Source organism: Seriola lalandi, unplaced genomic scaffold (assembly GCF_002814215.2).
Source record: "Seriola lalandi dorsalis isolate HSWRI2012SDOR001 ecotype SW California unplaced genomic scaffold, Sedor1 jcf7180002054414, whole genome shotgun sequence".
Taxonomy (NCBI): Eukaryota; Metazoa; Chordata; class Actinopteri; order Carangiformes; family Carangidae; genus Seriola; species Seriola lalandi.
The window spans coordinates 88,014-100,844 of NW_019524967.1; the positions used below are offsets into that span (position 1 = coordinate 88,014).

General features: G+C 40.6%; 1 protein-coding gene across 1 annotated transcript; it reads left to right on the top strand.

The window, feature by feature from the left end:
* The first annotated feature begins 227 nt into the window (after positions 1 to 227).
* rnf5 (ring finger protein 5) lies at positions 228 to 12,461 on the top strand. The gene is made up of 6 exons (XM_087175097.1): positions 228 to 591; positions 7,349 to 7,367; positions 8,886 to 8,998; positions 9,093 to 9,149; positions 9,283 to 9,395; positions 9,866 to 12,461. The coding sequence occupies exons 1-6, from the start codon at positions 377 to 379 to the stop codon at positions 9,982 to 9,984; spliced, it is 636 nt and encodes a 211-aa protein (XP_087031223.1). The 5' UTR covers positions 228 to 376; the 3' UTR covers positions 9,985 to 12,461.
* The last annotated feature ends 370 nt before the right edge of the window (positions 12,462 to 12,831 follow it).

Consider the following 12,831-nt stretch of genomic DNA (forward strand, 5'->3'; position numbering starts at 1 on the left):
GTATTGTTTATAGGTTAGTTTATATAAAATAGGTGATATATCATAGTCATTATCTCATAATTATGAATTAATATTTCATTATTGAACTCTGGTATAGTCTATATATAGAAGGTAATTATATCATAATTATGACTATCTCATATTTTTTGACTGATTAATATTATTATTGTTATTACAGTGGGTGGTGTTTATATTCTCCTCGTCTCTTGTTTTCCCGGAAGCGGAAGTCTTCATTCAGGTAGAGCTACAGCAGCAGCGCCGGTTGCTTCGGCGACACTTGTCGTTACCTCTGACTAACTGTAAACGTTAGCTCGGCTCGGGCCGTGTGGGTCAGGTCGGTGCTTTACCTTCCTTCTTTGCTTGTACGGTAAATATTATGGCGGCCGCGAATCCACGGTCCTCGAGTGATGGCGGCCCGGCCAGCAGAGGAGGATTCTCGGCCGGGGAGAGCAGCAACGACGGGTCGGGCGGCAGCAGCGGCGGCGGCAGCGGAGAGGGCGAACGGGAGCGGGACCGGGCCACCTTCGAGTGCAACATTTGTTTGGACACTGCCAGGGACGCTGTCATCAGTATGTGCGGCCACTTGTTCTGGTACGAGACGAGGCGGGGAAAGAGGGGTAGTTTTGATGTGTGGAGGTGGTTGTTTTTGTTTCTCTGTCTGTGTAGTCCGCCGGACCGGAGTGTAGTTTTGCCGTTTGTGCGGCCTCCTTTACCATCAGTTTGAGTTAATTTGACGGCGGAATCACACCCAACGACTCGCTCTAACCCGGAGGATGTCTCCGCATTATGTAGGACAGTGACAGACACATACCGAATCAATTCTGACCCTCCGACTAATATATTCGACGAAAGCTGAAGTGTTTATAGTTCAAAAGTGTTAGATCGAAAACTTTGACATATTCCTTCACAGATCTACTGTGGATAACCACGACTTAGGTGGGGCCGGGGTGAAAATGTGTTGTTGCCCTCTTTACACCTGTCTGCTCCATTAGAAGCCAACCAGTACGCTAGAGATGAAATGATTAGTTGATCAGTTGAGTGACAGGTTTGCTGGGTTTTGTCATTTTCTACAACAGTAAAACGTGTGTTGTTTTGAATCTTGTACAGACAGTAAAAAGCTGTTTGAATACGTTAACGCTGCATTCAGGAATAACGATTTTTCCACTGTGTTCTGACCTTTTTATAGACCAAACAATCAGCTGATTAAAGAAAATAACCAGGTCAGATCAGATCAGGTGTATTGATGATAAAGACAATGCAGTTGTCTCTTGCAGTTGTTCTATAATGTAATAATACTTCTTTGCACGAGTTTTTATGTATTAATTATTCAAAATAGTGAAAAAAATTTAAGCAATTTTATGAAACACCACTTTAGAAGAAATTAAGTCAATATAAACTCAGCAACACTTAACTAAACCAAAATTACATTTTAACACGGAGCCTCTCCACTAGACCAGGGCCACCAATGGTTCCAAGATGGAGTATTGAGGACTCATGGTTGATATTTTACCTCAAGTGATACAAATTTATGTTATGGGATAAACCTGTGGCCTTTGGGTCCCTATGCAGTAGCCCTTTTTGGCCGGTTTGATGTGGTGTAGGTCAGAGGTCACAGTTGCATTCAGTGCCATTGTAGATCACACACCCTGATCACTCACTCAGACTCTCTGTGACACATTAACTTTGCTGTCTCAGTTAAAACTGTGTGTTGATCATTTGTAGCGTTCAGATCAGCTCAGTCTTCAGTCATTCACGGCAGCAAATACACTGTCAGGTTTACTGTAGAGCTGACATGATTAGTTGATTAATTGATTTATTTTTAAGCAAAAACACCAAATATTCTCTGGTGTCAGCGTCTCATATGTGAGGATTTTCTGTTGTTTTATATCATTGTAAAGTGAATATCTTCTGGTTTTGTAAGTTTTTATATGTTTGATTTAGAAACAGTACAGTATGTCAACTGGAGAGCAGTGAGTGTTCGCTGTAACCTGAGTTTGCACTTCAGCTGTGATTCTAATCGTTTCTCCTATCGTGGTTTTGATCAAGAGTTGTGCAAGCCTCAACCTTGAAACCACTTTGTGTTGAAAATGTGCACAATGTACACATATTCTCAGTGACATTTGTGTGTCTCATTCATGAGTTTTGAGTGTTGACTGACGGCCATGCCTGCTCACAGGTTGAGGCTAATGTGGGATTAAGGCCAAGGGTGTCAGACTGGAGTCAAACCCAAGGGCGTTGTAATCAGTAGTAAAAGTCATAACAGGGGTTGTCACACACAGGAGAAAATGTAACTTCTCTTTACTTGTTGGTGTGTAACTGTTTGGTTTTGTTGGGTTTTTTTGTGTTTTGGCAGCAGAAAAAGACGGGGTTTCATGAAGTAAGAAATGCTCCTGTGCATTAATAATTATGTATTTTTTACCATTTAGTGTTCTCCCGTTATATGAACATGATCCAATGGAGTGTTAGTTAGACTGATTTACAAGATTTTTTATTTTTTATTTTTTTTAAGGGAGGTGCCTGAATCTGGTCCTCACTCCAGCAGAGCAGGTGTAATGCACTTTAACATTGGTAACCACCTGATATTAAACACCAATCTTTTATTTTGAAATAATCCTTTAATTTCCGGATAAGTCTGAAAATTAAAGTAAAAAAATTGGGTTTTTATTTTGTGAGGTTTTAAGAAAGGAGGACAGGTTAGTGTAACGCCTTTCTTTCTCATCTACAAGAATGGTGTGCAAGGAACAAGGAGAGGGAGAGTCAAATTGCTCAGCTTTGAAGTGTCTATAGCTGAAATAATGTTAAAAAATATACATACATGTTTTCCACCAAGTCTTTTAGTGACCTCTCTAACAGTTGGCAATTTGGCTGCTGGCCCACAGTTCATTTGAGTTTGCCATTCTGACTCCTAGGGAATAGTGCATGAATTTTAATATGGTCTAATTATGTTTTGCTGATGATTTAGTTAATTGATCAAGGGAATGGTGCATTTCTGCTGAAATCTTATATTTGCATGTACGGTTGCTACATAACCATGCACTGAAGTTCCTGTGTCATGGGCTGATGTAATTTAGTTGCCATGTTACCTGTGTCCCCCTGTTCTCTCACTCAACGCCGGTGCAATGTGATGAAACCGTGATGATGAAACTATCAGCAACGAAGAAAAGTGTTGACGTCAGTTCACCTGCTGCAACTTCAAATTTGCAACTTAATTAGAAAATTAAATGTAATTTTTCATCACAAATACCTCAAACTCTGTCACATGCATTTTCTATGTCAGATGGCATTAAGCTCCTAACACATCTTGTATTCAGCTGAAGTGGACATTTAACTTTGACACAGTTTATTGCTTTGTGCCAGCTAATCTGGCTGGCAGTTCTCCATCAGTTCAGCTGCAGGAAAACACAGCGTTTGTGGCCAGAGTGCTTTGAATTTCACAGTTGTGAACTAGTATCACTTTGTTTAGGATCATAGCTCTTGCTGTATATTCAACTAACTAGAAACAGTAACAGCCTCCTCGTAAGTACACTCTGTTTCATCAGATATTTCACCAACACTTAATCAGATTTTAGTTTGAAAATTACAGTAAATTAAGGAATCAGCCATTCTAGCATCCAGAGGAATGATTTGTGCGAAAGAGACATTAATGCCAATTTAATACTTTGAGGTTAATGAGCATGTGACATCGTTACTATCCCCTTGAGTGTCCCTGTCTGTGTTGTCGTCAGAGATGTCGGCTGCGCAGGCTGCAGGAGAAGTGAATTTTCTTCACATAGACCGAATTAGATCTCATCAAGTTAGATTAGAAATGGAGAAAAGTAGCATCAGGGGAATCAGTAGAGAAAGCAAAATTACATCGTCCATTTACATTAACCACCAGCAAGCTTCTGACTGTAAGGCTCAGAACAGGAAGGCATGTTGAAAGTTCAAGTCAAAGTGTTTGCATATGTAAAACCGGCAAGAAAAGCAATAATCTGAGTGGTTAAAAGGATGGCTCCCAACCTTTTTGCCTTATGACTGCTTAAAATTAAACAGTTACTACTTGCGACCTCTCATCACACATTGTTCGAGGTAGAAGAGAAGAGATAGAAATGTCTGGTGTCCCACAAGAAAAAAAGATTGGAAGAAGCAATCAGCATAATTTAGTGGGGTTTTTTTTTCTCTTTCTTGACCTGTTAATCTCCTTGAAACCCCTCACGTTCATCTGGCGATCCTTTGTACAGTCACAACCCCCCCGGTTGGAAACCTAATTATTCACGTAATTTTTCAAATTAATGCTGTTTGGGTACTTGTGTTAACATCTTGGCACGAGTTCACCAGTTATACTTGAACTTGGAAGGTCGCTCATGATTGGTTGCAGTTTGTGTGCCAAACTAATTTCAACTCACACAACTCGCAGCTTTTAAAAATATTATCTGCCCATTATTTTCTCTTATGTGTTAAGTCTATAAAGTGTCAGAAAATAAGAAAAAAATTGCAAAAAACTGCTTGTTTTCGCATCAGGAATTTGCTTCCACACACAGCTGACTAATTGTTATCTCATGACCGTCCGTCCACACTTTGGACACGTGATTACACCTGAGCTACCTCCATCCCCTGATGAAGACTGTTAAATGTGCTCCAAAGCTCCATCAAAAGCTACTAAATGGACCTTAAGATTATTTAGCGACATGCTTCTAAATGTTAGCATGTTGTTTCAGGCGGTCTCAGGCTGTTTCTGCTGTGGCATCCATCTGTAGGTCTTTGTATATGAACCTGTGGAGAGAAAACTGTGGCTGCGGGGCTTTTTTTCATTGGATTACAAGAACATGACTTGTATATGTTTTTCAGGAATAAGTTTATATGCTGTAAATCTATTTTCCCTTAGCCGATCAAGTAGCCCTTCATCTGCACTCGCCTATGTTTCTTTGAACAGATTTTTAACAGGGTGTTGTTTAACGCTGTTGATTATATAAAGGTGGATATTGTTACAGTACTTTTTTATCATTGAAAACATAGTGATGCTGCTTGTTGTAAAGGCTCGGCCTTTTTTCACCCCAGTAGGTTCAGTGAAGTTTAAAACTGAAATCAATAACCGACTAAACATTTCAGTTTTTTTTTTTTTTTTAAGCAAAAACACAAAACATTGTTTGAGTGTAGCATCTCTAATATGACTATATGTGATCGTATATGATAATTATATGCATATCTTTGGGGTTTGGACTGTTTTTTTGATTTTAATAAAGGCACCACCTTGTTCTTCTTATCTAATGAGCAAAATGATAAATTGAGAAAATAATCAGTTTACACTCGGAGGTTTAGGGTTTCCAAAGAGTTCTGTCTTTCCAAAAAAAAAACAACCACCAAGCATTGTGTTTACTAACTGCTGTCTGTAAACACCTCATTATCATCAGGAGGGACTCATTAAGCAGATAATAATAATCTTGTCCAGGTTAAGATTCATATTCTAATTTGATGTTATGAAAATAAGACCTTTGGGGGGGTCATATAATTGAGTCTGTGATACACTAAGGAGGCGTACACGCTAACAGTTGTTGAGCCACTTATTGGAAATGAAGCGGTTATTTTCAGCTCTGCTTTACGTGTGGCCACATGTTTAATCAGTTGAATGCGTTGTTATGTTAGCTTGGGCCTTACGCTTTGTTGAGCCGTTTGCATCCACAGGAATGTCATTCTCAGCAGCAATCTGATAGCTGGTATTACACTAATGCTGTACACACTGAGCCGTGTTGTGAGCCTGTGTGTGTGTGTAAAAGCCTGCAGATTGACAGCTTTATGGTTTGTTTGGCTCAGCTGGTTATTTTGTTATTGTTCATGTTTAGTTTGGCGGGGTCAACCCGAGGCGATCGAGCTTTTGAATGTTTTGTGGTTGTGAAGGTGCTGAAAGCGTCAGAAGCAAGTCCTGCCTGTTCCTTGGCATGATCTGAGTTACTCTGCGGGCAAAATCTGTGACAGAAGCCTACAGAGAGATAAAGAACATGGTAAAGTCAAAAATCAGACTCTTCAAAGGAAAATGAAACTCTTTCCAGCTACAGATGCTGCTACAAACTGCACTGTTACACCTAGCGGCAGTATTTGCTTCCATTTATGCCTTAAACAATCTTCTCAGTCAAAAACGACAATACTTTTGTGACAGGAACACACTCGTTCTGGGTTTTGAAAAGTGCTCTGTTCACATCATGTAGAAATTTAAAATGCACGGAGGGGCAGAAGGTACATCTCTCTGCAGCGTGTCCTAATTAACTGAGATCCCAGGGCAAAACTATAGGCTGGTGGTGCAGGATTAATATATACAGGGCTTTCAAACTTGCAGATTAGTTTGGTAAAATTAAAAGTTGCAAAGAAAAAATCCACCTAAAACCCATTCATTTGCCTTTTATTTGTTATATATATATATACTGTCGTTTTTTCAGTTGATTTTTAGCTGATACAAATCTGAAAATTCTGACTTTCCTGTAGGTAATATTGAACTGATGATTCCAAGAAAATAAAGCACAGTTTTGGGAAAATCAGCTGGGTAGATAGTTATCTTATGACGTTCATCAACGGTATTCATCTATAGTATTATATCTTCCTATTGGAAAACACATTGTCAGTGCTCAGGGCTGATAAACTCACTCGTTGCCCACAAAACAGTCACTTAAAGTGATACATTAACTGAGCTCAACAGCCATCACTGTTCGAGCCAAGTTTCTCAACTCAGTGTCTGAGGAGAGAAAGTAAATGACGCTCGCAGCGGATGGAGTGCAGGGTCTTCAGAGGACAAGATGAAGCCAGTTTTTCGAGTAGGCAAGGAGCTTTGTCTTCTTGTCATGTTACTGACGTGACATGAACATTGTTTGATTGTGTGGTTGCTAGAGAGCTGTAAGGTGCAGGATGTAGGAATATTCACCTACGCCAACTCGATGTAGCACCTCCCCGAACCCTCCATCCTGGACTCCCACAATGCAGCAGCGGGTCGACCGGGCCAGCCGCCACTCAGGCAAGACTCTGGTAACTGCTGACAACAGATGGAGCCAATTAATAGCAGCGATGGGGAGCAGGAATGAGTTTAATCAGCCGTCTCGTTAGGAACAGGTTCTTCTAAACCAGCTGGGCTTTCATAGGTTGGAAGCCACGGGTGACAAAGGAAAATCCGACCAGTCTCACAGCACTGAGAGTTACCAAAAACTACTCGGGCGTCGTGTTTACTGCATCCATTGAGGTTGATTTGATACATATTCTTTTTTTTTTTTTAAAAGTAGCTTCAGGGATGTTGGTGGTGTTACTGAAGCAAACAGCTGACATTTTAAAAGAACGCAGCTATTGTGAGAATGCAAATTAATGTTTTTGTTCCTCTCTGTCTCTACAGCTGGCCCTGTCTTCATCAAGTGAGTATTTCCTCCGTTGGTCTCTTGCATTGCAACACTGGTTATGGCTCAGCACACACACACACACAAACACACACACACACACACACACACACACACACACACAGACACACACTGTTGTTTTTAATATTCTAACAGGTTCAACTTCTGCTCAGGTAGAAGCCGGGTGGAGCTGATAATCAGTCAGTCTTGTGGTCAAATGATTAGTTAGTTGACAGAAAATAAATTACCAGTTATTTTGACAGTAGATTTATTATTTAATTTATCAAGCAAGAAATGCCAAACACCCACAGGTTCCAGGTGTTTAAATTTGAGGATGTCAGTGTAGTTTGAGTATCTATGGATAAAATTTGGTTAAGGGGAAATTGTGAGAGGCTTTTTTTTTTTTTTTTTTTTTTAAATTGTCGACATTTTATAGATAAAATGATAACCAATAATGAAAATATGTTAGTTGCAGCCCTAATTCAGTCATGCCCATCATCACAATGTCCCTGGTTCAAATGCAGGGAGCACTTTTGTTGCACGTCATCCCCTCCTTCCTTCCTGTCACTTTTGTACCAGCTGCTATCAATTCTAAAAAAATAAAAACTGCTTTAGCAGCTTTGTCGTGAACTCTGACCGGTGAATTTGCGCTGAAAGCCGACAGACAAAATGTCGTTTGGATGCATCTTGTTTATGACGAATATTTAATTCTAGCGGTGCCCCATCACTCTCTTTTGTACCATTTAGCACTAACAGACTACAGCACAGCTTTGCTCTATACTGACTTCAATTCTTTACTTACTCCATCACTGCACTGCTAACAACTTGCATCCACGCTGTGTTCATTTGTTATCATTTGGGGTCACGAGTCAATGTCGGTGGCTAGAACTAATAGATGCAACAGCAAAGTGAGGGAGATGACAGTCAAGCAGGGTCCACACACACACACACACACACACACACACACACACACACACACACCCAGTGTAAGTGGGCTGTTTGCGGAGCAGTTGCCTCCAGCATGTAAAGTGAAGTGTGATCAGAGGGTTGTGATGTAACCTCAGCGTGGAAACTACACCTGTCAGTTGACTTAGTGCAGCTTAAACATGCTAATGCACTTAATGCATCTGTTTACTTCAGCTTTCTCTGCTCCCCACCACTTCACCAAGTTGAGCTCTACATGGCTCAGTGAAGCAGCATAAGCACTACATAGATTCAACTAAAATTTAATTTTATTACAGCCATTAATAAGATCTTACCATTAATAATTTTAACGGTTTTGTTGTGAATGTGCTGCTAGGGCAAAATGCCACAGGAGATCTTTGTTGCGCTTCAGGTAATAACCACCAGGATAAATCTTGAAACTGTTGCAGCTTTTCTTGGAAAATGTAGTTGATGTCTTTGCTTTTATTTGGCAGTGAACCCAGTATTTAGAAAAGCAAACCTTGATTTGCCGTAGGAATACACTAGACAGGGTTTATCTGATTTGAATTCTCAACATTTTTGACATCTTTCTCCCTCTGTTGCCCCTCTCAGTGGTTAGAGACACGGCCCAGCAGGCAGCAGTGTCCTGTATGTAAAGCTGGAATCAGCAGAGAGAAAGTCATCCCACTGTACGGCAGAGGGAGCTCCAGCCAAGAGGACCCCAGGTACACTGGAGTCCATGTGTGTTTGTGTGCGTTTGTTTATGTGCTAGCTTAATGGTTGCCTTACGAATGACTGACTGTTTCTGTTGTTGTTCAGGTTGAAAACTCCACCTCGGCCTCAGGGACAGAGAACAGAGCCAGAGAGCAGAGGCGGGGGGAGTCGGTTTCTACTCACTGATTATGTTCCAAAAGTCAATCAAATCCTTTCCCACTGCTCGTCATAATTACAGTATTATCTTGTATTATCAGTATTTTTAAAGCTTGATCTTCGGTTTTCTCTGTGCACAGATGTTCCAGGGTTTCGGGGACACTGGCTTTCACATGTCTTTTGGCATCGGTGCTTTCCCCTTCGGCTTCTTCACCACAGTCTTCAACACCAACGACCCCTTTCACAGAGCAGGTAAACGCGCACAGCTGTGGCTACATCGGCCACAAACACTCTCCACCCCAAGTCTGACAAGCTATAAGCAGTAGTGATGTTGTTGTGACCGCACCAGTCTGCTAGCAGATAAGGCTCAGTTTGCTTGAATGAGCTGACTTTGGTTCATGCAGGCTGGAAAAATTGCCGCTCAGGACAAATTCGCCTCATGTTTTGTCTGAACTCGCATTAAGATCACTTAAGATCTGGTTTGAAGACCTTCAATATCCAGTCGATTTTACATTTACATGGTGGCCATCCTTTATAGTAGAGTTATAATTTAATTAGAATATATTGTATTTAAAAAGGAAGTGTCCCCTGTTGCTCTTACCATCATTCAGAAATTGCTGGAAACGTTACTGTAAGAAAGTTATTTTGATAATTAGTGGGAGAAATTGGCTTCCTGAGACACTGCAGTAACGACCTTTACCTTCCCTCTTCTCTACCATTAGATCAGTATGCAGGTGATCACCAAGGCAACGGTAACCTCAACAACGGCAATAACAACTGGCAAGATTCCCTCTTCCTGTTCGTGGCCATCTTTTTCTTCTTCTGGCTGCTGAGCGTGTGATGGAGAGACGGGATGGGATGAATGAATGAATGGATGGACAGACGGACACACGAGTGGATCACTGGGAGGGAGGAGCGCAAAAAAAAAAAGTAACAAAAAAAACAGACAAACAAACAAAACAAAAAAACAGATTTCACACACTTAACTCGAGCCACAGACACACACTCATGTTACATTTTCCAGCAGGTACTGAACTTGGGAGAGAGTGTAGCACTGTGTTTGATCTTAAAAGGAGAACCACAGGAATTTGGTTTTCTTCTCCTCCTGGAAACGACAGATTCACTTTAGGGATATACTCAGCCCCACCCACCTGCTTCTTTTATTGTTTATGCAAGAAACACACACAAAAAATTGGTGTTGCGTGAATTCAAAATAAATCATGTTAGCTCTCCATCTCTAGACACACACACACGCACACCTGTAGATATATGCACACCGAAAAATATAGGCGGACACTTAAGTTGAAGGGGTTCAGAGTCAGTATTATGTGACTAGGGTGAGCTATGGTAAGGATTTTTGTTTGTTCATGTGTGTGAGTGTGTGTGTTTGTCGAGCGCTGCAGAAGAGAGATGGGTGGAGGAAAGTTCCAGGCAGTGACTAACTCTGTTTTGGTTTACATCTGTCTTCGAAGAGTCAGCAGTTTATTCCTTAAACAGAGAGAGGGAGGACGGTTGTGGAAAGTTGAGGGAGGGGTATGAAATAACACAATAGTTGCTGTAGCAGCTATTTCTTACTCTAAAAGGCCAAAGAGTAGTGGATCAGTCACACACGATGTCGGGGGTGAAAAATGTCATTAAATCGTTCCTGTTTACAGTTTCCTCGTGAAATGAACAAGTACTCCTAGATTTGCGACTTGCTCTTAAAAGCAGACTGACATATAGAAATAGCACAGATGGATGCATTTTTATATACATTTGTCTTAACAAAAACTGCCATTGCACTGTGAAGTCATTTGTAGATAGAGCTGTCCTAAAGATCGGAGTGTGGTGCTGGTGTGGAACCACTTGTTGCTCCTTTTCCCACAAAGCTGTACTAACATGGACGGGTGCACCCATCAAGGGCCAGTGTAGGAGAATTTTGTATCATCATGAGCAACTTGAGAGAATAAAAAATAATCTGACACACACAGTTTGTTGATGACAGAGCGAACTGTCATGACAGAGAAGCTCTGGGTGATAAAGTAGCTTGATGGGATGCTACGCAATACATCATGACAGCGAGAGGAGTCAATGCAGCGTAACAAGTGGGGAGAATCCATTCAGTTAGCCATGGAGGTGAAAAGGTCAGCACACAGCTGATGAGCAACAGTTCAATGAACTGTGCCCCAGTATGATTATAAAATGTAAAACACACTTCTTTGTCAGTTGATTTTTTTTTTTTTTTTTTTTCCTGACTAAATGTGTCTGTGTGTCTGAGTGAGTGTGTATACATTATATATTTGTATATATGAATATTGTAAATGCTGTTTTTACGTGTTTCTGACTGGATGACCAGCCATAGAGAGCGGGAGAGGACGAGAGGTGTGAGTAGGCCTCAAGATGCTTTTGTAAAGCAAGAAACCATCTGGTTCCTGGTTTCCATAACTCCTGTGTTTTATTTTTGAAAAGGCGTGCAGCCTGAGGTTAAAAACTACGCTCTCATAAGGTTAAATAAATGTCACAAGAGCAAAAAAGTCTGTCCTTCCCTGTCAATGTGATTTGATATGATTCAGCTCATTTTGCTCTCTTGTAACTGACACAGTGCACATTAAAGAGCTCCTGTTTTGAGGCAGTTGAGCAATGTAAAACTACAGTAACATACATTCACCTAAATATGTGACAACAAAAGATCCAGATTCAGCTTTGTGTTTGATTTTCACCCGGAGATAGGAAAATGGTCCAGTTTTGGCTCTAAAGAGAACTCCACCGATTTAGCATCGCACTTCTGTTACGTTGGACTCAATGGATGGTTTTAAAAAGTATCCGAATTGATACAGCAGAACACATTCTTCTTCCTTGTTAAAACCTGGTGCCCAACATTACCCACAGTGCAACTCGTGGCTAGTTCGCTATTGGCCAATGTAGTCTCGAGCTGCTAGTCACAAGCAGCTGCTGCCTTCAGTTTCCTTTGGACAACAAAAGGCTTTATACTACTTTTTTTTCACATATGCAGCAGTACCAGCCCAAGACCTGTTAACAGACTTTGATTTGTAAAATCAGTGGAGTTTCCCTTTAACTTGTGTTAAACTGGATGGATTGAATCAGGTCTGAGGCACTTCAACATTCACACCAGGGTCAGAGATGAAACTCAAGGTCCTCTGTGGGATGGACAGGATGGCTGTTGGGGCTCGTCATTTCTTGCATACCTGTCTGTCCAGCTACACTTTGTATTAAGAGGGTTAAGTGATACTAGAACAAAGTGGTGGAGTCTTGACAGACTGAACCTGGAGACATTGTGCAAAACCAAATGGTCTAGGAGATTAAAACTTGATAAAATCATTGACTTGTTTTGCGTCGTCATTATCTAGATTTTGTGAAAGGACTTGATTAGTCAATCTTGAGATTGACAGATGTAGGTATTCATTTAATAATTTAGGTCATTTTTTGTAAAAGATTTGGGTTTTTGACTGGACAAAACAAGATATTTGAAGACCTCAGAAAGCTCAGAGGAACTTGGACATTTTTTCACTGTTGTCTGATGTTTTGTAGACAATTTATTGATTAATCAATAAAATGACCAGTTTAAATGATCATGAAAATAATCTTAGATGCAGCCCTCATGTTCAGTGGTAAAAGAAGTGCTCAGGACTTTTACTTAAATAGAAGTACAAAAGTATAAGCATCAAAATACACTTAAGTTGTACAAGTA

Coding starts and splice junctions, on each gene's coding strand:
- rnf5 (XM_087175097.1), top strand. CDS start 377: ATGGCGGCCGCGAATCCACGGTCCTCGAGTGATGGCGGCCCGGCCAGC. Junction 9,150..9,282: donor GAGCCAGAGAGCAGAGGCGG/GGGGAGTCGGTT, acceptor TCTCTGTGCACA/GATGTTCCAGGGTTTCGGGG. Junction 9,396..9,865: donor CGACCCCTTTCACAGAGCAG/GTAAACGCGCAC, acceptor CTCTACCATTAG/ATCAGTATGCAGGTGATCAC.